This window comes from Setaria viridis, chromosome 1 (assembly GCF_005286985.2).
Source record: "Setaria viridis chromosome 1, Setaria_viridis_v4.0, whole genome shotgun sequence".
NCBI lineage: Eukaryota > Viridiplantae > Streptophyta > Magnoliopsida > Poales > Poaceae > Setaria > Setaria viridis.
In genome coordinates, this window is record NC_048263.2 from 10,387,958 (window position 1) to 10,413,867 (window position 25,910).

The following is a 25,910-nucleotide window of genomic DNA, read 5'->3' on the forward strand; positions in this document are numbered from 1 at the left end:
AAATTAGTCTCCATCTGTGCAATTAGTTTTGTAATTAGTCTATATTTAATACTCTTAGTCTATATTTAATACTCTTAATTAGGATCTAAATATTCGATGTGACAGGAATTTTAGAAAGTGACCGTAGAAACAAACACCCCGTCGTCTCGTCGCCTCCGTCCCCGTCGTCGTCACACTGCTTTGAAGTTGCCGGCCATGTCTGCTGACCTTCTTTTCTTTTCCATTTATCTTGTGGCAGGAGGAAAGCGTAGCTGCATAATTGCGTTCCATTCGTTTGCTTAGTGGAGTGGATTTTGTGGCGGGCTAGAAACAAACCTGAGGTCAACGCGGTCTAGTTTGGCCGAATAGGAGACACGTGTTTCTCAGATTTTATTTCAATTTATTTAAATTTGTGCTAGCCTTGTGACGTGTGCATTTCAAAAGGAGTGTCCGATGGTGATACTTTTTTTTGGCCAAATAAGGCTTTTTTTTTCTTGCCAAAGTACCAATCGACAAGTGTTCGACCTCCGCGCATCTTTCTAAAACACAAGACCGTTTTGATGGATACATTTACTTTTATTCAGATTTTGGTGGATATAGCATTTGCACAAGTTGATTATATGGACAAATTGATTCAGTTTAAATGTTTGAGAGCCAATCTCATAGGATTGAAATTATGGCATCTTTTATCCTTCTATTTTCATTCAAAGCTTAACAAACACATGTTTCATTATGTTTTTGTGTTTTCCTTTTTTTTCAAAACCCCTAAATTTTTTTCAAAACCCCTAAAATTTCATGAGCAAGAATTTATTAAGCAGGGTGGACCCATAGTTGCAGGCACACAGTGAACTTTGGTAAAAAAAAACCCTTTTATCAGACTTCCATTAAGCAAGAATTTAGCAAAATTATTCGACTCTAATGACTAGCAGGATTATTTCTAGTATTTAGAAAAAAAAAACATCGCCGGCCTGATGCACGCAATGGGCAAATCGTCTGAACATTACATAAGCAGAATTATAATAGGCAGTGCATGATTGGTCTAGACTCCAAATGGATGTCCGTAGCAGTTAGAAGAAACTCAAGATAAAGGCCGAAAGAAAAAGACAGCAACCGAAGGAGAGAAAGCGAAGGGCGAAACAGGGCGGAGGGAAACCAACACGAACGGAGACGATCAGAAAAGTACAACGAGCAGCTTCGCCAGGTTTTATTGCGCTCGCCGAAAGACAGCCGCCTCGAACGACACGACACGGCGAGTCGGCGACCTTCGCTTCCTCCGCCACCGAATCCACCACAAAAATCACCATACCATTTCTTGGGTTCCTTTTTTCCTATTCACCGGAGGCCGGCGCCGGCCGACGAAGAAGAACAAGGGAGAAAGGAGGGATTTTTTTTGTGGGCGAAAGGCGGCGGTTTTGGTACTTTTCCTGCTCCCTCGCGTTTGCGTTGGCCGGCGGCTCCGGCTTTCAGTGAGGCGTTGTGTGGTGGTGTTCTGACGGAGCGGAGATGTCGTCGGCGATGGTGGAACGGGCGACGAGCGACATGCTCATCGGTCCGGACTGGGCCATGAACCTGGAGATCTGCGACATCCTCAATCGCGACCCTGGGTGAGGACGATCAAAGAATTTCGCTTTTTTTTTTTATTTCTTCACCTGCGGTGTTCAGTTCAGTGTTTATTCTACTGTTTTATTACTGATTCCATTTCTATCAAGTGTTGTGGGGGGACAACTCAGACTATCGAATTGTTTAGTTGGGACGATGTAAAACTTTTGGGCCGATGAATTTGTGGTTCAGGTTTACGAGTATGTGTCAGTCATCAGTTCATCATCCTCAGAATTCGGAGTGTTGGGTTCTGAATTGCTCCATTCTTTCACAGTGAAAATTTTTCACCCGAGGTGTTCGTTGGATCCATTCCTGTGGTTCTTCTGGGGTTACTTTCCTGTCGAGCTGTTTGTTACACAAGTTAAGCCTCCTGTGGAATTGAGTTATACTTTTATGTGCTGTCATGTCGTGTCTACAGGCTGAAACACAAAACTTCAGGTGTCCAAATGTTGCAATCAATCAGAATTGTTGGTTTTCAGGGGCAGGTTTTTTGTGAAGTAGAGTACAATCTGTCGTTGTGTCTCTTACTTTTATTTTCAGCAGGTTAATTTGTTTCAAATAATTGTAAATGTTTCATTTCTAAATCAATCGAACCGTTTAACTCTAGGACAGTGTTTGAACTTGTCGTGCTCAGATGGTGATCTTGATTATAATTTTTGTATTAGGATTAGTTCTTTTGGTATTTTGTTTAGATATCTAGTGAAGTCTGTGATCAGCAAATATTTAACAATGGTAAAAATTGCAAATGTTGACTTGTTTATGGATATCTGATTTGGTTCCTGTTTGTCTCATGGGACTCGGGCTAGTCATTTATGTGTGTATTTTGGTCGCTAGGATTGTCATTTATTGTCATGTAGCTTTTCGGCTAGTAACTGTGTTACGAAGTAAAGAAAAAGGGGGCATATTTAGAGGGATCTCTGCTCGGATTTTGCAATTCCAGAATTGCTATGATCCTCAGCTGAGGAATAGTTAGAAAGGACATACTTACTGCCCAGGTGTAAGGTCTTGTTTGATGCTTCTTTAAATTGTTCAAAATTGGAGTCTTGCTTAACCTTTTTGGTATGCCTTAGTTTTTCTATTTAGCAAACTGTTCTTGCACATTTGTGCCATGACATGTTCATGAAGTTAATTCTGACATTACTTTCCAATTAATGTGTAAAGTGAACATGTAATTGCTCTTGGAATTTGGTCTAATTTTATCTGTTTTACTAAGTAATGGCCAACTACATATATGACAAAAGAGAACTTCCATGAAACTAGAGCTGCATTATAGTACTTCAGGCAGCTTGTTCCTACTAAGCACTTTTGATGTGCTGTGATAATTTTGTATTAAATATTTCATAACATAGGCAAGCAAAAGATGTGGTGAAGTCCCTCAAGAAACGCATTATACACAAGAACCCAAAGGTCCAGCTTCTTGCTCTCACGGTAAATATGATTCGGAAACCCTTCCTGGTACTTGAATTCGGTTCATCATTTATTTCATTTGTTGGTTGAAACTTGGTGAATGATTCCATTGATTGGTCCTCTTTGATGTACTGTACCTTTCATATTATCTGTACTTACACATTTTCTTGAAGGACTACTTGCCCATGCATCTAATTGAGTTGTTTGTGACAACATAACTGTGATGAGTTATGTAATAACACTGAGTAATTCTTTATGGTCTTTCCAACTTGACCATTGGAATTGTTTCCATGTAGTGATGTACATGTCCTATGTGTCACAAATAGTAAGGTTAAGGAGACCATTAAGAGGATTTGATTGATACTTGTACTATCAGGATTCAGCAGTGAATGATCTGAACTTAGCAAGTTTAGTTAAGACATAATCTAGGAGTCCCTGAAAGTAAAATGATGAGAAAGGGTTATAACAGTCTAACAGGGAAATGTTCTTGTTAGCGGATTGTCAATTATAAAGATGTGCTGCATTTGAAATTGTCTGCAATAGGTCATGCTTGAAATTTGTGATAACATTTCATTAATCCTTTAGTGAATTACATAATTTTTCAACTTATTTCAGTTGCTGGAGACGATGATAAAAAATTGTGGGGACATTGTCCATATGCATGTTGCTGAGAGAGACATACTTCATGAAATGGTCAAGATAGTTAAGAAAAGGGTATGTGTGTACACTTTAAAACTTATTTTACTTATTGTCAATAACAAATTCTTAATGTCTTCGCTTTTGGGATTTTAGCATGATTATCATGTAAAAGAGAAGATACTCACACTGATAGACAATTGGCAAGAAGTTTTTGGTGGTGCACGTGCAAGATATCCTCAATACTTTGCAGCATACCAGGAGCTCTTGGTATTATTCTATACACATCAAACATATTGTCATATTTTATTCATATCTCATTGTTAGAAACTCATTTTCCCAATGACCATTGTCTACAATGTTTCGATAAGTCAGTTGCAGATTAAGTGACATTTCATTAAGCATTCAATTTTCACAATCATTAAGCATGAAAGAACATGGTTATGTTCCCTAATAAACATTCAGTGTTGAATGTGAATCTTTTGTATAACTGATTGAATAATGTTTCTCCAACCTACATATGCTAGCGCACTGGAGCTGTATTTCCTCAAAGATCAAATGGTTCTGTGCCCATCATTACTCCTCCTCAGACTCAGCCTCTACAAAACTATCCCCCTCCTTTAAGCATTTCTCAGCAGGAGGAACCTGAATTGTCCATTCCAGATTTCCCAGCATTAAGGTAATTTTTTCAAAACTTTCATTATACAATTGACATATTCAACTGCTGAAGTACAACTTAATAGGAATATGGTGCTATTCTTTTTTTTTTTCTAATTTAGCTTATGCAGATATTTTGTTCCAACGACATCCTTATCATGATGCCATTCATCTAATTAATGACTATTAATTAAAGTTGGAATTTACACTGTATGCATGTTCTATGGTTCCTTTTTTATGGATTGTTTTTGACAACTTGGTATGAAAAAAATCAACTGAAGAGCTAAAACCCAAAAATATATGCTCTCATGTACAATGTATGGTAAATGTATTCAGAATTTTATGAAGTGCTTACTTTCTGGTGGTCAGATTTGTTCTTATTTTCATATTAGGGTTTCTAAGTTTGACATTTCTTGTGGTCCTTTGCTGTAGCAATTGCTTTCTATTTCTTTCATGTTTTGTATGTTTGTGAACTTTTAATTGCTATATGCTAGATTATTTGTCCTGTGTTTTCATATACAAGTTTGGAAATGATTGTGGTTCTTTCACCAGCCTTACAGAAATTCAGAATGCACGTGGCATCATGGATATTCTTTCAGAGATGTTGGATGCTTTGGATCCGTGTAACAGAGAGGTACTTTCTTGATGCACCTGTAGCTATTCCGTCCTCAGAAAATTAATTGTGATTTATATAATGGAAGGAACTGATGATGTCCACCTTCATAAGTTCTTGACATTTTATTTCAAATCAATCAACTTGCAGTTCAAGATTTCTAAATTATACTGAATATGCAGGGACTTAGGCAGGATGTCATTGTTGACCTTGTGGATCAATGCCGTTCTTACAAGCAAAGAGTAGTACAGCTTGTCAACACTACCTCGTAAGCTTCCTTGATGACTCGTGCCAGTTTCCTTGAATACTGGCAGCTCACATGTTGGTGCCAACATATTGTATAGTGCCACTCTTAATATTATGGTGCACTATTTGCCATAATTCATTAATTGCAACTATACAGGCCAGTGTCAAATTTTACGTTTTGTTATGACTTGTGCATTGATGCTATGTTTGAACAGGAACGAGGATTTGCTCAGCCAGGGTCTTTCTTTGAACGATGATATGCAGCGTGTCCTTGCAAAACACGATGCTATTGCTGCAGGTATAGCAATTCAGGTGGAAAAGCCAAAATATCTGCAGTCACAAATTGAGAGTTCTGCAACAAGAAAGCCAGATACTGCGAAAGAACCAGTTCAGAGGTTGAAACATCATATTAAGCATTTTTTTTAAATCATTGGATAAGATTATACTAGACATATGGAACTCGTGTGTATGTGGAATTGTGGATTCTCAGGAACTCTTAGAACCAGGGTTCATCAAACTGTTCACCAGCCAAAGCCAAATCAGGGCAGTTAGTTCTTTCTGGATGTTTGGGACAAACGTTTATATAATCCCTCCGGAACCTAATTTAGTTAGGGCATAAATCATCCATATAACAAAATATCGATGGGAACAAAGATTTCTGAGGATTAGTGGGGACTGGTTGGTTCCCACAAGTGTACTAAGCCCTGCTTGGAAGTTGGAACTGGATGCAAAATTGTTTGATTGTTTCTCTCCACTAATCCTACAGCAGTAAACTAACTAGGTTCAGTTTTGCCTAACATATAACCTTTTGCTGTTTACATATTTCAGGTCTTCGGCAAGTACAAGCAGCACCAACCAGTCTCCCTTTGAGATTTTAGCGCTTCCTGCGCCTCCATCATCCAGTAGCTCAAAAGCTCCTGTGGCTCCAGCTGCTAAGATTGACCTCCTTAGTGGAGATGATTATTTCAAACCTGAACCTGCAAACTCCCTGGCACTTGTTCCTGTCACTGAATATTCAGCTTCAGACCAGAACGTCTTAGCCTTTGCAGATATGTTTGAACAAAATACTACGAACAAGAGCAACCATAATCTTCCGAACTCCTTTAATTCCTCGACTCCAAATTCTACATCCAACGCCATTGTACCTTATGATCAACAGCCAGAGTTGAACTCTACAGGTTCATGGAATGGGCAGCCAGCTTATGGAACAGGTCACCAAAAGCAAGCCCTATATTATGGTACTAGATTTCTTTCCCGGTGTTTGCTAGTTCTATAATAGTTTCACTGTGTCTATTTGTCAGAAGTTTCGAAAACATCGATCACTATACCTTTAATTAGTAGACATATATTTATTAAAACACTGCTTCCCAATAAAGTCCAAGCTAGGTACAAGGCTTTTTTCACAATAAATAGGAACGCATTATTGTTTCTTTTTTCAGAGCTATTTTCATATGTGCTGTGACTACATCAGTGTTACTTATAAACTTTATTGTAATTATGAAACACCCTTCCCTGTGTGTGGGGCTAATGCTTTATCAAATAGTTAGCTCAACTTTGTCCAAAAAATCTGCATACCAATGCATTTTAAGATAGCTCCAGCATTTGACAATCACTTGTTAACAGGTACAGATAATCGAAATGGAGGTATTCCACCAGCGCCATCAGAAATTAAGCGATCCACTAACCCATTCGACGATGACAGACCAGTTGGGCCGGCATTACAACCAGGACAATCAGCAAGCATCCATCCCCAACCAGTGCATGTCAGTCAGCAAGGTAATGGATTCATGCCTGTACAACCAATGTCAAGGGGACAGCCAGGAGGAATGCAGTTGCAGCCGGTCACTGGCACACAGCTGGTGCCTCCACAGCCACAGCCTATGCAAATGAACATGCAGTACGGTGTAATGTACCCCTCGATGCAAATGAACCAAAGAATGGGCATGTATTCCCAGCCGGCGTTTGGAGGAGGATTTTATGGGATGAACCAAGCGCAGCTGTATGGTGTTCAGATGTCTGGTTACGGATATGGCCAACCATCTGGGGGCTACTATATTCCAAATGCTGCATATGCGTATGCTAGCGCAAATGAGCATTCCCAGAGGATGAACGGCCTTTCAGTTCAAAATGGTGGTCCAAATGGAACGACGACAAATAAGCAGAGCAGACCTGAAGATTCACTCTTCGGTGATCTTTTGAGCATCGCCAAAATGAAGCAGAGCAAACCTGCAGCTGGTAAGGTTGGCAGTTGACAAGGGCAATTGCGTGGATACATAGGCTCTCCTAATTTGAAAGCTGCAGAAGCATTTCCTGATAGTACATAATTCTTTTGCCACTTTTTGTGCAATGCCAGATGGCTTATCGATGTCATGTCATCTGAGTAGGAACTCATAATGGGAAGTAGAGATTGCGATATTTGAGATGCTTATGGCAATGCTTCATAGAAAGAGTATTTATATGTAAATTCTTGAGTTCAGTAGTAATATATGTAGTCATTAGTTTCCTATGCACAAAAACCATGCAGAAACAGAGGATTCCTGGTGTCCCTAGCCATATACACCTCCTACTTTTCCCCTAACCATCTTCAGATTTCTTCTTTGTAGCACTGCCTGATTCAGGTTAGTCGCTAACCCATGCAAATGCACGGGCCAGTCACATGTTATGTAGGTTTATTAATTTTCTCAATCAGTTTAGATATAATTGGCTACAAGAGCTGCAATTTACATTCACTATAATTGGATATGGGAGCTGCATGGATTGGGTTCAAACCCCCGAACCACGGATTCTTTTCCATTATCTTAAAAAAAAGAGCTGCATGGACATTAGCTCTTTCAATAATGAACATTTGTTAAACAATTACCTCCTGCAATTGTAAATAGGCTGTTCGACATGACGACATTAGCAGGGACTCCAATTACAAATACATGTCGTATCTTCGTTCCGGGCATTCAATCTGTTCGCAACTGACCTGGGTTTCTCTCTGTTTTCATCTGAAACGAAGCATACCAGCGTCAACCACCGATGACCTTGTTGCTGGTGCGCAACAGCCGAAGTAGGCAAACCTTGCCAGCATCCGAAAAGTTTGTGGGTACCTTTTTTTTTCGAATCACATATTACAGACAAACACGCACACACACCCGCCCCTACAAACACACGCATGTACGCACACACACCCGCCCCTACAAACACACGCACGTAAAGTTTGTCGGTATCCATATTAAGCTATTTTTTTCTCGTAGAACTATGTGTCATTTCATCAAATCAATTTATTCTCAGTGTCTTTCATCGATAATTGACAAAGTGAAGCAGCGACGATAGATTGTTGATGTATTTTTTTTCCAGGTATACCTATATGTTCATCGTATTTTTTTCATATGATTTTTTCCTGGAGGAATTGCTGACGATGAAATGAACATTACGATGACCAAATTGATAGAAAGGAGGGGGGGGGGGGGGGGGGGGGGGGGGGGTGATTTATGATTGTACTGGTTACTGATCAAGCACATATTAGAGGTTGCACGGATCCTCGTCACGTAGTTGCCTTGGTGCACGTCCGCGACGCCAGTTCCAAGTGCTACCTCCCGTTGAAGAACATAGTCAAACATCAACAGAATAAGCAGCACAGATGGTTCTTCTATGTTACACCAGAATAACCGTTCAACCTGACGCATCACTGAACAGTGAGCAGTAGCATTAGGAAATGATTGTTTCGAACAAGATCAGCCAAAACTGCACTCAGCTTCTCTTTCTATTTTCCTCCCAAATCGATAGGCAGCAGACTGCATTCCCCTAAAGCAACAAACACTTAGCACATGCTGTAGATTCTCTTGGGTTAGCCTATCTGTAAAATAGAACAATTCAAAGGTGGTGTTACATAAACTCCAGTTTGTTCTCATATGAGATCCACCAATGCAAGTATGTATATTAACATGTCGGCCTTTCTTTCGAGGGTGGATTATTGACATGTTGGTGCACACTAATATAATGTGTAACTAGTAAGCAAACAATCTTTTGCTCAAGGAAAGACATATAACGCTGAAGAGTAGAAAAATCTTTTGTTCAAAGGACTAGAAATACAGAAATCTTAGCTCATATCAGTGGATCATCAGATCAGCAGAAAACAGGTACCTATTTGCATGATAAGCTAATAAGATCATGAAGCTTCCTAAAGAAACGAGGTTGTTATGAAGGATCTAACAAAGCACCAGTAATTCCAAGTCTCTGAGCAGATAGCAGCAACAGAGGAACTAGGCATATTATTCAGGACACTACTGATCAGCATCTGGCATAACCTGCCAAGTGGAAGACGTCACCACCACTAAGAAACATAGAAATCGTTGAAGGTAGAGAAAGTACATATATACCTGAAACAAATATTGGTTGATGATGATCATTATTCTCCGGTGCTCTTCATTTGATCACATAACAATGTGTAAAGAGATGGTGGTCACCCTGTAGCGCATATTATGTGCTTCAACGCATTTAAAGAATGTTAAGAAACAGCATATGAAGCAAAATTGAGAGCCTTACAACCATCCAATACTTCAGTATCATGACGAAAGATCTAATCAACTAGAAGAATCACTACTGTTCGGTTCATTGTTGCATCCTGTAGTAAATTAGTAGTGTAACCAGCTGCCCACTAAAAGCTAATTATTTGTCCTCACTGTCAGATCTGGCCTTACTTCCATTTTGTTCTTAAACTTCAGATGTCCTTGATCTTTGTTGGAGAAATGGTGAATATTATCAGTATTGACAGACACGGCAGGCCGCATCCATGTTTATGTTAGTTAAGTCTAGTAGCTCTATTAGCTTTTATTCCTATTTTACCCCTTTGCTTAGCCACCAAATTACCTCTTGGTTGGCAGCCTATATATGTACTAAAACTAGGCATTGCCCTTAGGGTTAATGAGAAAGAGATCCATTTGGCCAACAGTTTAACAGAGTACTACATTGCAGAGCCATATACTTGTTCTACCAAAGATTTCTATTTCCGCATATGTTATGCTGGAGAAGCTACATAGAAACAATAAATTGAGAAACAAAACAGAAACAAAGAACCCATGTGCATAAATTTAGCTAACATTAGATGACTGAACAACATACAGTACGTAGACGAACAACATACAGTACACTAGCATTAGCATTAGCATGGCATTTAGTTCAAGCTTGCTAATGTTATTTTCAGCATTGCCTAGTTACTTAAAGAGTAAGCCATAGACATCAAAACCATCAAGAACAATCACCATAAACGCAATGACCCTCGAAAGAAAGGTGGCTGAACTGCATGATCACCGAACTTTTTTATTTATTTTTAACCCTTTATTTTATTTATTTTTAAAAATAACCTCACCCGGACTTTATTTGCGCCGCGTAACCCTTTTGGCCGCGCCAGACCGCCTGGCGCGGCAGGAACATGCTACCGCGCCGCATGCACTGGCGCGGCGGCCCCTGCCACGCTGGCGCGGTGAGTCGCGGCGCCAGGTGGGCGCTGACGTGGGCGGGCGCTTGCCGTGCCAGCCCGCCTGGCGCGGCAGGGCCTGCACTAATTCCACGCGCCGGCTCCCTTCCTCCTCCCTCCCTCCTTTCTTCCTCCTCCAGACTTGCCCGAGCCCGAGCTCCTTGCACCGCCCCCCGCCGCCCCACCCCCAAATCCACCCAAAATCCAGCGTTTTCGGTGGGGGAAAGTAGTGGAAATCGATCCCTGCTTCGTGTGGAAGGTATTCCCCTACTTTTTCTCGTGTTTTACCGTTGCATTTGGTAGATCAGAGGATGTTTAGGTGACTTAGGGTTAGGTTAGTGATTTGAATTTTGAATGAAATGCAATGGTGTTTTGTGTTAGATGATACGTAGTTCATACGCAATTGAGTCTCTGCCCGTGATATTGACGTGTAGAACTTGTTGATTTAGGTATATATTCATTGAATCGTATAGTGCAATGTATATGTGTATTTTTTGTTTGCAATTTGTCCAATATATGTAATGTGTGTAGTTGATATGTCAAATATGTGCAATGTGTAGTGTATATGACATGGTGAAATGTTTGTATTTTGTAGATGGATCATTTAGTTCGATTTTTTGATGGTGGTGTTGTGAAACAAAATGGGGAGTTAGAGCATATGAATGAGTCAATTGAATTCTTTGATGGTCCTCCAAGTTTTAGTAATTTAGTTGACCGTGTAATGAGGAAGTATGGATGTAGAGTGGATGAGATCAGTTTGAGAGGTCGTTTTGATTGTGGGAAAGCTAGAGCTCATTATGTTCTCATGAAGTTAGCATCCGATGCGAATTGGAAGCACTATAAGGATGTAGTGCACGAAGCTAATGTTGCATGTTTGGAGGTTATAGTCGAAATTGTTCGTATGCTTGGCCCAAATGTTGTCATGAGGGAGGAAGTGGCGGTAGTGAACCATAATGGTACCCAGGAGTCAGAAATGTTGCATCATGTGTTAGGTGAAATAGAACGTGATTTTGACTTGGCTATTGCCAATGATGATTTTCCCAATAACATTTTTGAGAGGGATGAAGCAAATATAGATGTTGATAATGTCTCTATGGGTTCCGAAGATTGTGAATTGGAGGAAGATGGGGTAGTAGGTGTGGAGGTAGAGGAGGAATCACTATTTGAGAGTGGTGGGCATGAATATGAGGACGTCGGGGTAGAAAATGAAGAGGATGGACCGCAATTTGACACCACAACCGTGCATGATGTAGAAGGCATTCGTCGTATGGACGATTGTTTTTCTTACACCCAGTATGAGTTGCGATTGTTAAAAGAACGTGATGTCGAACTGCCATCCGTTCCCAATGATAAGGACATCAGTATGGTTCACAAAGCAATATGTGAATCTAGTATGGTGAATGCCGAAGGGACGTCCATTGGTGAGAGTCCAGTGATTAAGAAGGGGATGAAGTTCAATAGTCTTGAGGAGCTGAAGTTTTTCTTGGCTGACTACGCGGTGAGGTTACATAGACCTTTTAGCGTAGTTCACTCTGAGAAGAACTTAAGATACAATGTAATGTGCAAGCAAGGATGCCATTGGCGTGTATGGTCTCGGCTAATATCAAGCACCGGACAATGGAGAATTTCAAATGTTGTGCAACCGCATACTTGTCGGTCGTCACAGCCGAAGCGAGAGCATGTACAGTGCACAGCAAAGTACTTTGGACGGCGTATCCTAGGTATTATCCGTAAAGACAGCGAGACATCGGTGCCATCACTCGTGGAGTCCATCTTCATCTTTAGTGGGTACCGTGTGAAGTATTCAAAGGCTTGGCGGGTGAAGCAACACGTTGTTGCCCTGCTTTGGGGAGACTGGAAGGAGTCGTATGGCATGGTTCCTAGGGTACTCTCAGCTATAACCTACTACAATCCCGGGGTTAAATGGTGCATCGACTCATGTGGCATGATGCTTCCTGACAATGGAGTTTTGAAGCATATACTGCAAAGGGTACTTTGGTGCTTCCCTCAATGTAGTGAGGCATTTCAACATTGCCGTCCTGTGATACTTGTGGACGGTACATTCTTGACTGGCAAGTACAAGGGTACATTAATGATGGCAGTTGCTGTAGATCCAGAACAACAGCTTGTGCCTCTTGCTTTTGCCTTGGCCGAGAGTGAGAATAATGAGAGTTGGTCATGGTTTATGAAACTTGTTCGGCTACATGTTCTTGGACCTTCACGGATAGTGTGTATGATATCAGATAGGCATCATGGGCTCCTAAATTGTGCGAAGGACCACATTGATGGTTTTCCACTGCTTGTGCATAGGTGGTGCACGAGACACTTTGCTGCCAACATGTCGCGTCGGCAGAAGAGCAATCATGTGATTGGAAAATTGAAGTTATTATGCAAGGTTCATACAGAGAGAGAATTTTCTGAGAAGTTAGAAGATCTAGTGAAGGACTTGAACGACGATGCAAAAGAATGGTTGAAGGGTGAAATGGAGGACAAGGATAAATGGGCGCAGGCTTTCGATGAGGGAGGGATGCGTTGGGGTATTATGACCACGAACTACTCGGAATCACTCAACGGAGTTTTCAAAGGCATCCGAAGTAGGCCCGTCGCTGGAATTATTGAATACTCATTCAAAAAATGCAACGCCTACTTTGTGAACCGATGGCGAAAGGCACGTGAAATGTTGGATCAAGGCTATAGAATTGGGCAAGTTGCAGATGATTATTTATCAGATCCTGAGCTTAGATCCGTGCACCACTTAGCAAAACCGTACGGGCCAGAAAGGATGGTGTATTCTATAAGAAGTTACGGTACGACTAACATTGGGGGTGAGAGTCATGGAGGCCGACACTACAGAGTGGATCTGAACGAAGTTTCGTGCACCTGCAATGTTCCTCAATTGTTGCACCTTCCATGTTCACACTTCATTACAGCTTGCAAGGCAAGAGGTCTTAACTATGAAAGCCCCTTGTACATGTCACCGTTGTACTCTAGGGAGCACACCATCAAAATATGGGAATCAAGCTTTCAACCATACCTTGATCCGTCACAATGGCCGGCATATGAAGGGGTAGGGTACGTGCCTAACCCCATTTTGATGAGAAATAAAGTAGAAAGGAGGCAGAAGAAGCGTTTCACAGGCGACATGGACGTGTCGGAAGGGAGGCTTTCTGCAGATTATGATACTGGTGATTTTGATGTTGACAAGTCGGAAAATCGTTGCTCCAAGTGCCACAAGATCATTAGGAATTGCACGTACCACAATAGAAAATCTAAAGGCACTAAATCTAGAGCGAGCAGTAATAGGCCGCGTACTTCGAATAATAGGGTATGCGCATTGCTTGTATTTTGCATGGCTATCATTCTATCTTTTTTATAGTACTAAATTATCATAGTTACCGTACTTATCATATAATGAAGCTTTTTACTAACGATCTTGTTTGTTGTTTCTTTAGGATGGCGGCCCCGATGTACCCTCTTCTTGAGGCTGCTTACGACTTGCAGCACCGTGCCCACCACCTCGCGGACCTAAATGAGGTACTACATCAATTATTAACAATGGTTGCTAATTTTTGCTGATGAATGCATACCTTAGGATGAGAATTGCAAGATTTTCGTATGAAATGTTCTTATAAATTGAGGATGTGCCTATCGTTACTATTCGCTTATGTACAGTGTAAACAATTTCATACTGCAAATGTCATTTGTATCATATTTGTGTTACTTACCACTTTAGTAGCCCGTTATTCACAAATGGATTGACTTCTCATTTTTTAATAATCTTATAATGTTTTGCAGAATTTGACACCACTCAGGGCTAGGGTGCACTCACCACTTAGGTGGGATGAGCGGTACGCGGAGTACCTGCAGAGAGCAGGTTTCTTGGATCTCGCTGTTCAGGTTGTCGGGGGTCTCCCTCCAATGGACGGACCGCTGTTGACCGCTATGGTCGACAGGTGGTGTCCGGAAACTCACACGTTCCACCTGCCCTTCGGAGAGATGACCATCACAATGCAGGATGTGGCTATGATACTCGGCCTTCCATTGGATGGGCAGCCAGTGACGGGTATTATACAGAATGAGAATTGGCGTGATATGGTTGAAATGCATATTGGGATTAGGCCGCTAGAGCCAGAGGGCAGAGATAGCTCGAAGAAGACGTCCGGTGTCAGCTCGGCATGGTTGAGGGAGCACTTCGATGTGTGTCCTCCAGGAGCAAATGACGAGGTCGTGTAGCGCTATGCTCGAGTTTGGCTATGGCACTTTGTCAGTACATTCCTCCTTCCAGATGCAGCTGGGAACACAGTATCGTGGATGGTTCTCCCCATTTTAGGTCAGGTTTGGGAAAACATAGCCGTTTACAGTTGGGGCTCAGCGGCTCTTGCCTGGCTGTACAGACAGCTATGTGAGGCTTGCAGGCGCACAGCGAGGGATTCCAATGTTGGAGGGTGCACTTATATGCTGCAGATTTGGATTTGGGAGCGAATGCCCGTGGGTCGACCTTCCCGTCTCCGTGTCGATGTAAGTCACAACGGCCAATTCCTTTTTCTACTTTAATGTTCGGAAAACTATTGTATCATGTGACCAATTGGACTTACTTGCAATTTCAGCCATGGCATCGAGACGATGCTCGTCCCACGTTCTATCATGTGTGGAAGCATGTGCGGCCCGTTTGTGGCAATCCTGATAGGCGCTACAGGGCCTACACAAATGAGTTTGATGTTCTCACGCAGCACCAGGTAATTTGCTCACCATAGTTTTTTAAGCTAACTTTCGTATAATGATAGATAATAAGTATTGCTTGAAAATTTTTGAAGGTTGAATGGAAACCGTACAACCGTGAGCAGCTTAGCCATATCGTATTTTCACCGACGTGCTACAGAGACAGAGAGCTGTGGATCAAAAGTCCACTTGCATACATAGAAGGCTCTTCCGGCTGTCTTTGGATGCCTTGATTGTTTCACCTCTGCTTGCGCGCCACATCTACAAAGAGGTACCGGAAGGGCAGGAGGTACGGGACCAGCACCATTGGACTCGCCCACATAACGCACATGCCACCTACGCCGCTTGTATTTACAACCAAACGACGTCATCTCACCTGGACATCAAGTGCAACAAATTTAATACACAAATAAACTTTACACACATAATCCATACGAGCTATATACATCATTTTGATAAAATGTAAACACTCGATCTACAAAATACAAACACTGAAACATATCAACTATAGCAACTATATTAAGGAACAAAAATATAAGATTAATTAATTGAATATATAAAAAAAATACATGTCATGTAAACCACACAATTGGATGAATATATACCTAAATCGAAGCATTCAACAAGTTCTACACGTCAATATCGCGGGCAGAGACTCAATTGCGTATGAACTACGTATCATCTAACACAAAACACCATTGCATTTCATTCAAAATTCAAATCACTAACCTAACCCTAAGTCACCTAAACATCCTCTGATCTACCAAATGCAACGGTAAAACACGAGAAAAAGTAGGGGAATACCTTCCACACGAAGCAGGGATCGATTTCCACTACTTTTCCCCACCCAAATCGCCGGATTTTGGGTGGATTTGGGGGTGGGGCGGTGGGGGCCGGTGCAACAAGCTAAGGGCGCTGGTGTGTCTGGAGGAGGAAGAAAGGAGGGAGGGAGGAGGAAGGGAGCCGGCGCGTGGAATTAGTGCAGGCCCTGCCGCGCCAGGCGGGCTGGCGCGGCAAGCGCCCGCCCACGTCAGCGCCCACCTGGCGCCGCGACTCGCCGCGCCAGTGCATGCAGCGCGGCAGCGTGTTCCTGCCGCGCCAGGCGGTCTGGCGCGGCCAAAAGGGTTACGCGGCGCAAATTAAAGCCCGGTGAGGTTATTTTTAAAAATAAATAAAAAAAAGTTAAAAATAAAAAAAAGTTCCATGATCACCTTATTGCCCCTGGAAGAACGCATGCCTGACAAGGCTTTCTTTGAACCAATATCCAGTAGGCATTGATAACATACGATCCCATTGGAACTTATGCAGTAGCTTACCCGTGCTGTCACAGTGAAATATATGACAAAAACTGGAACAGTAGATCAGCACATCTCCTTTCTCTGACACAACCAATACCTCAAAACTGCATTTCATAGCAACACTCAATTCCACCATCGGAAGTTCAATCTGATGCTTCAATGACCAGACCTCTGTCTTGTAGTCCTGTAGCACCCATAGTTTCATCATCACCTTGCTCTCATCCATATGGCTGATGCCGAGCGCACCATCCATGTCAAGCAAATGCTGCCACTGCCCATTCTCAGTAGGAGGACTCATGCACCTAAAAGATTCAGAAACCGTGTCGAAAACAACTAGAGCATTTTCCTGTGAGCTGTAGACGATCCAATGCAGGCAGCTATGGAGCAAGACAGGCGGGTGCCCACAGACAAATAGCAGCCCAGCTGCGATATACTGCTTGATCGACGCTGAGACTGTAGCTGCAGGCAGCCCAATGCACCTTGGCTTTGCATAGGGGCCCACAGTGAGGATGTAGTAGGCAGAATTGAGTTCTGGATATCTCCTCCTTCGGTGCAAGATGCGGTACTCGCCCGAAGGGCTGTGCTGGTACAACCCTGCGACATTGGTGCCGATGAGGCTCGGCAGCGCGTTCCGCTGGCGCGTGGCCGGGTTGCAGATGTAGAAGCTACGATTGCAGAGGGAGAACAGGAGCAGTCCGTCGCAGGAGGCGTACACCTTGTATTGACGGAAAAGGAAGTCGTGTAAAGGGAGCCGGAGGATAGGACGGCGCTCGGCGGTGGCGGGGTCTCCCCGGAGGTCGAAGGCGTCGAGGGCATCCCCTACGACATGTACGGAGATCTGGCCACGGAAGAAGACGAGAGGGAGCGACGTCTGGCGCCGGTGGTGGGCGAGGAGGAAATCGGCGTCGGAGGTGAGGCGGCGCCACGAACCGCAGACCGCGCGGCAGCGGAGGAGCGCCTTGGCCGGCAGGCGGACGAGGATCTCCCACACGACAAGCTCATCCGGGAGGACGGGGATGACGGCGCAGGGTGACTGCGGCATGCCGCCCACCCCCCGCCCCCGCCCCGCGCGGCCCGGCGCCAAAAGCCGGCGGAATCTGTCGTTGGTCGCTCGCCGGCCGACGGTGAATCCTAGGGTTTTTGGGGCTGCGCGGCGGCGGCAACGGCGCTGTGTGGAGGAGAATCGGTAGTGGACTGGTGGTGTTTGGTTTATGGGAAATAGGGGATGGGATACGGGGTTAAACCATTTCCTAGATTTTGGGTCAGGGATAGAAGAGCAGTTCGGGCAAGGGATGATAGATTCTGGATTAGGATAGAAAAGCAGTTTGGGCGATGGAAGGGGTTCAGACACTCAAATGATAAGTTTGTATTCGAATTCGAACATTCAATATCGGTACCATATCCGAATCAGGATACTTAAAGTTGCATTTCTAAGAGCAACTCCAAGAGCTCCCTTAAACTACCCCTAAAACCTTAATTAGGGGAAAATAGCAAAAACAAGTTGCTCCAACAGATCCCCTAAACCTCCCGCAAATTTACGTCCACCCGCATCCGCAGTTATTTTTCCCATAAATATACGCGGCGCACGTCCTCCCCCAATCCGTCTATGCATGCCCACTCGCGCCTTTGTTATTCCGACGCGCACCATTTTCCTAAGTGTCTTCGGCGGCGGCGGCGCCGTTCCTTCCCCTTCGGCGGCGGCGACGCCCGGCCTGTCTTCCTCGAGCGGTGCGGTGCCCGGGCCGTCCTCCCCGAGCGGCGGCGGCGCCTGAACTTTGCTCCTCGAGCGGCGGCGGCGCCGGCGGCCGGCCCTGTCCTCCTTGAGCGGTGGCGGCACCGGGCCTCTCCTCCCCGCCAGCGGCGACGCCGGCGGCCGGCCTTATCCTCCCCGAGCGACGGTGGCGCCCGGCCTGCAGAAGGAGCCGCCAATATCCTGGTACTACCTTCCCCGAGCGGTGGCGCCCGGCCTTCCCTGAGGGCCGCGACAGGAAGGGCCACGGACGACGAATCGTCGGCAACTACTTCCCAGGTACGCCTACCAGCAGGTCAGATTTTCCCCAAATCACAGGCTTCTAGGCTCCGACGAATACTGACCATGCCTCTGTTTCTATGTGCAGCGCGAGCATTGGGTGGGCGTGCGAAGGAGGCACTGCGGCGGCGCCCGGCCTTCCCCAAGGTCTTCCCGGGCGGTAGCGGCAGCAGCGGTGCAAGTTCCCTGAGCAGCAGCAGCGCCAATGTCAAGTGCTCCCATCCGGCAAGTTCAAGATTGGCGCGGCAGGCAGAAGATGCGTCGGGTCATGGCTATCGGCGGCCCCAACGCCCAATGGAACGGCGGCATCCAAAATTTCCAGTTTGCCGGCAGTGAGTACCTTAGCCAGACTAGTGGAGGTGAGATGCGAAGTGAAGGGCAGGGTCGACGACCACCATATCCTCCGATAAACGGCCTTGCTGGCGATGACGATGATCCCCTGGTGGAGCATTACCCTGGCAGCGACGCCCCTATGCATCCTTTGAGCACATGGCCAACGGCAACAATTTTCTGAATGGTATGGTTCTCATAACTTGTTATCCTAATTCGTCAATCCATCATCCTGTAGCTGATCGTAGAACTAGCACAAACGAACACTCTCCTTATGTTCTACACTTTGAATCGAAATTCCATGCTATATTAATTCAGTTCATTGATGGTTTGATGTTATCACATATCACTAAGACTTACTGTACAATCATGCAAAGTACTTGAAGGACAAAAGCTTTGATGCACATGCTGTGTCAAATATAGTTTTCTTCTTTCTCATTTTTCTAAATGCATTTTCATTGATTGATTCCTACAACGAATTACATATGTTCAAATGTACCTTGGAACTATCTGTCATCTTATGTCCTTAAAATATACAGTAGAATTCAGAGTACTGGGATGTCATATGTTGTTGATTAATGAGCTTTGAAGACGATATACACTAGAGTTCAGAGTTCAGAGTACAGTAGAGTTCTGTTGCATGTCGTCCTGGAATTGTATTACATCTGAATCGATATTTAAGACATAACTTTGTAGAATTACTACTGCTCAATCCTTGGCTTTATCTGATCTATGCACAAAAATGCTATGGAGTTTGGGAATAAAATGTTGTGAGGGTGACCTTCATCACATCTCAAACCACAATTGTGTTTTGGAGCTTGAGACTTCAAACATTGCTTATCTTTTGCATGATTGTACAGTAAGTCCAAGTGATATTGCAGATGCAAAATATATAACTAATTGATGAGTGGTAACTAACGGTGGTTATTTGACCATATCGAGAGTTTGATCAAACAAAATAGTAGGGTCATATTAGTTCAATGCATTGATGGTTCGATGTTATCTACTTATCTTTGGTTTGTGAAGTATTCAGGCAGTAATATTTCTGAGACTGGTACAGCTGCAGCTGATTGTGGATGCTTGTATCATATCTGCATGTATTGCTTGCATGTGCTAGTAGTGTCTGATTTTTACAGTGCATACCAGAAAGAAATGAAAGTGGAATCCAACCAAAAATAATATATTTACCTTTGTTCATCAGCTTGGTAGAATTACTACTGCTCTATATTTTAGGTTCGTTGAGGTTTGATAGAAAACTTATCAGTGATTAAATGCTTGCAGGAAATGGATATTTTTCCAACATGATGATGGATGAAACCAATCAAGGGGATTTTGATAATTATAATAATACATATGATGACCAACAGTCAGAGGCAATTGAAAAAGTTCCAGCAGCCCCCTCTAGGAGGTCAAACCATAAGAGATCCAAGAATTTCAGTGACCATGAAGATGAGGTTTTGGTTTCTGGATGGCTGAATGTAAGCTTGGATCCAGTCGTAGGCAAAGATCAAAAAGGTGCCAAGTATTGGTCTCGTATCTATGAGTACTTCAATGAACACAAGACGTGTCCCTCAATGCGTACTATGAATTCTCTCATGCACCGGTGGGAGACCATACAAAAATGTGTGAACAAATTTTGTGGATGTCTATCACGGATTGAGTTAAGATGTCAAAGTGGTACTACAATATAAGACAAGGTACTTACTCACTATGCAATACCAGGTTTTGTTTCGACTATTTTATGTTTATATATCACATATGAATATCCCTTGGATGTTGGTGTGTGTAGGTTGCAGAGGCATGTGCTTGGTACAAGTCCAAATCTTCGAACATCAAAAAACATTCCAGTTCATGCATTGCTGGAATAAGCTGAGAACACAACCAAAATGGCTTGCTAAAATTGATGAATTGGCGGCTGGTAAAACATCTAACAAGAAGCAGAAGATAAGTTCAAATGCTGGCCCCAGTGCAAGTTTACCAATTGAATTAGGAGAAGGTGAGGTTCAAGGCATAGAGGATAATGCATTGACAAGGCCAATTGGTAAGAAGAAGGCAAAAGCAGCACTGCTGCAAGAGAAGAAAAAAAGTGTGACAACAACCTTAGAAAATATGTGGGCACAGAAGAAAGAAACTGATGAGGAGAAAGAGCTAAAAAAGGAGGAGAGGTTCAACAAAGCATTTGTACTTGAATAGGATCGAGTTGCTCTTGAACAGGATCGAGTTGCAAATGAAAAACTACTTCTTGAGTTGAGGAGCCAGGAGGTCCAGTGGCAAAAAAGGAGGGATGAAGAGAGGATTATGACCACGGACCTTACTGCCATACCAGATGAGCAAAAGAAATACTACATATCCTTGCACGCTGAGATCATGAGCCAACTATCTATGCCTAGTGCTTAATTACTATCATGTTTGTGTTCTGTTGATTTAGGAACTCTTTACCAGGTTTATACTTGTTTTATTCACTTTGAACCTATCGATGATTTAGCCTATTTGATATTGAACAGTAAAGTCATTTAGAAATTTCAGACTTGTTCTGTTGTGCTAATGATGACTTGCTTGGTTTGGTAATTCAGTGGTGCTTTATGTTGCTTCCTGGAAATAGGAGAGAATGGTCAGGGCTGAGCTGAATCTGCTGAATGTGCTGATGGTGCATGGGGTCCGTTGCTTCCTGGAAACAGGAGAGAGAATGGTCAGGGCTGAGCTGAATCTGCTGAATGTGCTGATGGTGCCTGGGTCTGCCGGCGTGACGATGGCCTGGGGTGTGCCGGCGTGATGGTGCCCGAGAAATAAAAAGCCTGTCGCCGGCGTGCTCGTGATGATGGCGTGAGTGGTCTGGTTTTGGCGGCGTGAGGTGCTGGGAAATAAAACGGCGACAGGAGGGTTAACGCTGCTTAGAAAATAAAAACGGATTCTAAAATGAGCCCAATACAAATGTGGTCTGATTTGAAATATTGGAGAGCTAGTTTTTAGCATTCTGCTGTAAGCTGATATGTTTTTTGGCAAATTTTTTAGCATAGTCCCCAAGACCTTATTTTGGGGAAGAATTTTTTAGCATACTCTTGGAGTTGCTCTAAGATCCAAATAGGATGAATATCAATATTCGACACATCTTAGCACTATTCGTATCTCTGAGAAAAAAATAACTATCTGTATTCGTATCCGCCATATCCGATCCGTTTTCACGGGATAAGAAGGTTTATTTCCCAAACCTTATAACTCAAGGATGGAGGGTAAAATATGTATGTTTAAATTAAAAATGAGGTAGACGCTCAGAAACACGCACGCACACTCTGAGCCATCAGCTCCTCGAGATTGAGAAGTCACCAATGACACATCGCTATCGACAGACATGTTGCCACCACTGAAAGCACAACTTGAAATAAATCTAGGAAAATACAAGCAACAACGCTGATGAACTCGAACCCTAGCGGGCATATTCCACCACAAGAAACTTTACTAGCTGAACTACACTTAGTTCGCTTGTCCCTAGTTATGTTGCTTTTTTATTAGCTCTCTGCTGCTTTACAAAGGTCATTACGGTCTTTTGATACTTATTACCCAATCCCAAACATATCCTGTACCAAAGAATGGAATGGGAAAAAAACGTATATCGGTGTCCGGTACTCATCCGATTCTTATTCTATTTTATTTCTCTACTATTCCAAACTCATTAGACATCCAATCACCACAGAAGATTTCTGGATGCGTCGGTCTACTGGATTTTTTCTTTTAGAGTTAGGAAAGGGAAAGCTTTCTAAATACTCCATCCATTCTTTGTTATCTCTGATTTTGATCAAATATATAAAAAATACCAACAGATTCAACATCCATATTAAATAGTAATTTATTTGATAATAAACTTTTTAAAATTAGAAATGTTTAACTGAGAATAAAATTAAATAAAACTACAATTAAAAACAAAGGAGTAAAACTCTGACATTCGGAGCCACTAGTCATGGATCCACCTACAGTCATGCCCGTTTCAGAGACCCTAATTTGGAGATCCTCACTAAGCATAAAACCATATTCATTCTCTATGCCATCTTACTCGAAACCGTGAAATAACAAAATTAGTGGGATGGCCACGGTTCAAAAGTGAAAACTATAGTGGATTTGTAGAACAACAACCCTGAACCCTGACTAGTAGTAAATCTCTGAAATGTACGCGATAGTCCGTGGATTTTCTGAATATGAATCCTAAATATCATTATGTTTGTATAATTTCTGAGTTAAAAATGAACTTCTTTAATTACCCACTCATAGGAGTAGCGTGACCTAATGGATTGTCAAAAAAAAACCCCTAAAATTCAGCCACTCTGTCAGTATGGTTTAAAGAAGAGGTTGTACTTGAATTTTTTTCACCCTCCCGGATAAAAACTTGTGGCCAAGATCAACAACATATGCTTCTTATCTTCTCTGACCCCATCCTTCTTATCAGCTCGCATCTCGAGCCTCGACATTGCCATTGCCCACCACCTCCCCACCACCACCCTCCCTCTGTCGCCCGTGACTCCACCCTCCTCCCTTTGTTGTTTGCCCCCGTCATCAAGCTCACCGCCACTTGTCGCCTCCACCTCCACCGCCACCTTTCCCATCTTCGACAGTTCCTGTTGCGGCCATTGTCTCAACAACCAGCTCTCACACCAAGTCGCCGCTGGTGCTCACCCCAACCCTCCGCAGCCTAACTAGGGTTTGCTACGCCCACAACCCTCTCCCCCCTCCCTCCCCGTCCCAACCACCAGCACCGCCCCCTACCTTATCACCCAAAAGCTTATTCTAGGTATGCCTAACTCCTGGAGCTCCCAGCTCTGAACCATGAACCCTTAAAGCTGGCCATAGATAGGGAGGACGGGCTGAAGATGATGAGATAGTTCTAATGTGAGAGCTATTCAAAATGCCCGGGTATGGTTTATCAATTCCCTTAAAGATTCATTTTTGAAAATTTAGTTTTGGACTCTTTGTGTTTTAAAAGTGCAACGCAAGAAGTAACTAAAAAAACTGTGTCTTCAGCGGCAAACCTCTAAAATAGGAACTGTTACCCGGAATTGCAAAAGAGTTGCAGTGCCACCCATGGTAAGGCTCACGCAATTTGATGTGCTGCATGCTGTATTGTTTCATTATGATACATAAAAAGTAACATAATTTCTAATCTAACAAAGGTCGAAATCTGGAATAATCCTTACAAACTAGAAATAAATAGATAAAACTTAACATTATGGTGAATTAATTGAAAGTAACGATGTTACTTTTCAAAAACAATTCATAGTATCTGAGAAGTTCTTGGTATAGTAAGGGTCTGTTTGGCATGGCTCCACTCCAGAACTCCATCAACTTTACCAAAAAATCCAGCCAAACATCCCAGCTCCAAAACTCCATGGAACTGCAAACTCCATGGAGCTGTAGTGCAAATGGGGGTGGAGTTTTGGAACACCTCTTTTGCAGCTCCAAAACTCTCTCTTTTGAACCTCCTCGTGGAGTTGGTGGGTAATTACCCACCAATGCCACTCGTTACAAAAAAAAATTCGTTCTTTTCCTCTGAGTCTCTCCCGTGCCCCATCTCTCCCGAGTAGAGCTCTGTTCTCCCATTTCCGCGTGCTCCTCTCTTCTCCCGTGAACCGCCGCCGCCGCCTGGAATCGAAGCCCGGCCGCCAGATCCCCTCTCAAGAGCCAAGCCCCGTCGGCTGCCTAGCCCCTCCTCACCGTCGGGAATTGAAGCTCCGCCGCCGGGAATCGAAGCCCCACCGAATGCCGGTTTCTCCTCCACCGAGCACCAAGCCTCGCCGGCTGCGTAGCCCCTCCCGGGCCCCACCGCTACCCACACCTTCCAACCGCTAGGAATCGAAGCTCCACCGCCGGGAATCGAAGCCCCGTCGCCACCCACACCTCCTGGTGATCCGCACGGTTCCTCTGTGCCCGGCTGCCCCATCGCGCGCCCATCTCCCTGCTGCCGTCGCAACCGCCCTAACACGCGCCCGTTTCCAATCCGCAGCCTGGCCGGCGGCATGTGTGCGGCTGCAGTGTGCCCCGTCTTCCCGAACCTGCCCTAGTGGGCGTGTGAGTCCAAGGAGGCCACGACCACCGTGAATGGCGCCACCGCCGGCTTGCTCGCCCGCCCACTCCGGGACCTCTTCGGATTTGGCCGGCGGTGTTGGAGAGCTTTAGAGAGGATGAAGAAGATGGGGATAGAGAGGATGACAAGTGGGGTCTGAATTAGGGGACAACAATGGCAATCAGTCTTTTTTGGAGTTCTGGAGTTCTGGAGTGGAGCTAGCTCTATCTGAAGTTCTGGAGTGGTGCAGCTCCACCCAGAGCTGGAGCCATGCTAAACAGGACCTAAGATGGAACCATTGTTCAGAACCGAACTGAATCTTTCTCTGGCTCTCTGGTTCCCCTAGTATATATATTGGGCTGTACAACACACTCGTTTTACAATATCTAAAGATACAGGAGCGCCCAAATTGGAATGAAACTGAACCGTGAACCGCTCTCTCATTCAAGCATTCGCAGGCTCATAACATAATGCGAACCTGCAACTTTTTATTATCAAATCCTTACCTAAAAGAACTTTTTATTATCAAATGAAACTATGCCACTATGCAACAGAACCCAGATGACTCCACCTACTACCCCGCTCCCTCCTGGGGCTGATGCCATTGCCATTGGCGACCCCATCCAGCCACAGCCATCCCCTGCCATATTCATCCCCAGTGAATCTGTTATCGAAAAAACTCAAATCTCCACTACTAAGGGCGTGATTGGTAGCCGGGAGGGCACCGTCCACTGCACCATCCCGAACCTTCCCGTGCACTCTCGCGTGTTCAGTTGGCCTTCCCAAACCAAAATGCCGCACCCCCCATTCCTTTCTCCCATTCCATCCCGCATCGGCCCGTCCGCCCAGAGGGCTCCTTCACTCACGATCCGGGATGGAGCGATGCT

At 43.9% G+C, this 25,910-nt stretch overlaps 2 protein-coding genes across 2 annotated transcripts; one reads left to right on the forward strand and one right to left on the reverse strand.

Moving 5' to 3' along the window:
- The first annotated feature begins 1,103 nt into the window (after positions 1–1,103).
- On the forward strand, positions 1,104–7,715 carry LOC117851580 (TOM1-like protein 9). Its single transcript, XM_034733420.2, has 10 exons — positions 1,104–1,583; positions 2,928–3,006; positions 3,601–3,699; positions 3,778–3,891; positions 4,149–4,300; positions 4,831–4,912; positions 5,074–5,159; positions 5,353–5,532; positions 5,966–6,375; positions 6,761–7,715. Exons 1-10 carry the CDS (start codon positions 1,483–1,485, stop codon positions 7,387–7,389), a joined length of 1,932 nt encoding a protein of 643 aa, XP_034589311.1. The 5' UTR covers positions 1,104–1,482; the 3' UTR covers positions 7,390–7,715.
- Positions 7,716–15,366: 7,651 nt separating this feature from the next.
- Positions 15,367–17,806, reverse strand: LOC117846143 (F-box protein At5g49610). The gene is made up of 2 exons (XM_034727264.2): positions 16,529–17,806; positions 15,367–15,693 (listed from the first exon to the last, which is right to left on the reverse strand). Exon 1 carries the CDS (start codon positions 17,655–17,657, stop codon positions 16,530–16,532), a length of 1,128 nt encoding a protein of 375 aa, XP_034583155.1. The 5' UTR covers positions 17,658–17,806; the 3' UTR covers positions 15,367–15,693; position 16,529.
- Between the last annotated feature and the right edge of the window lie 8,104 nt (positions 17,807–25,910).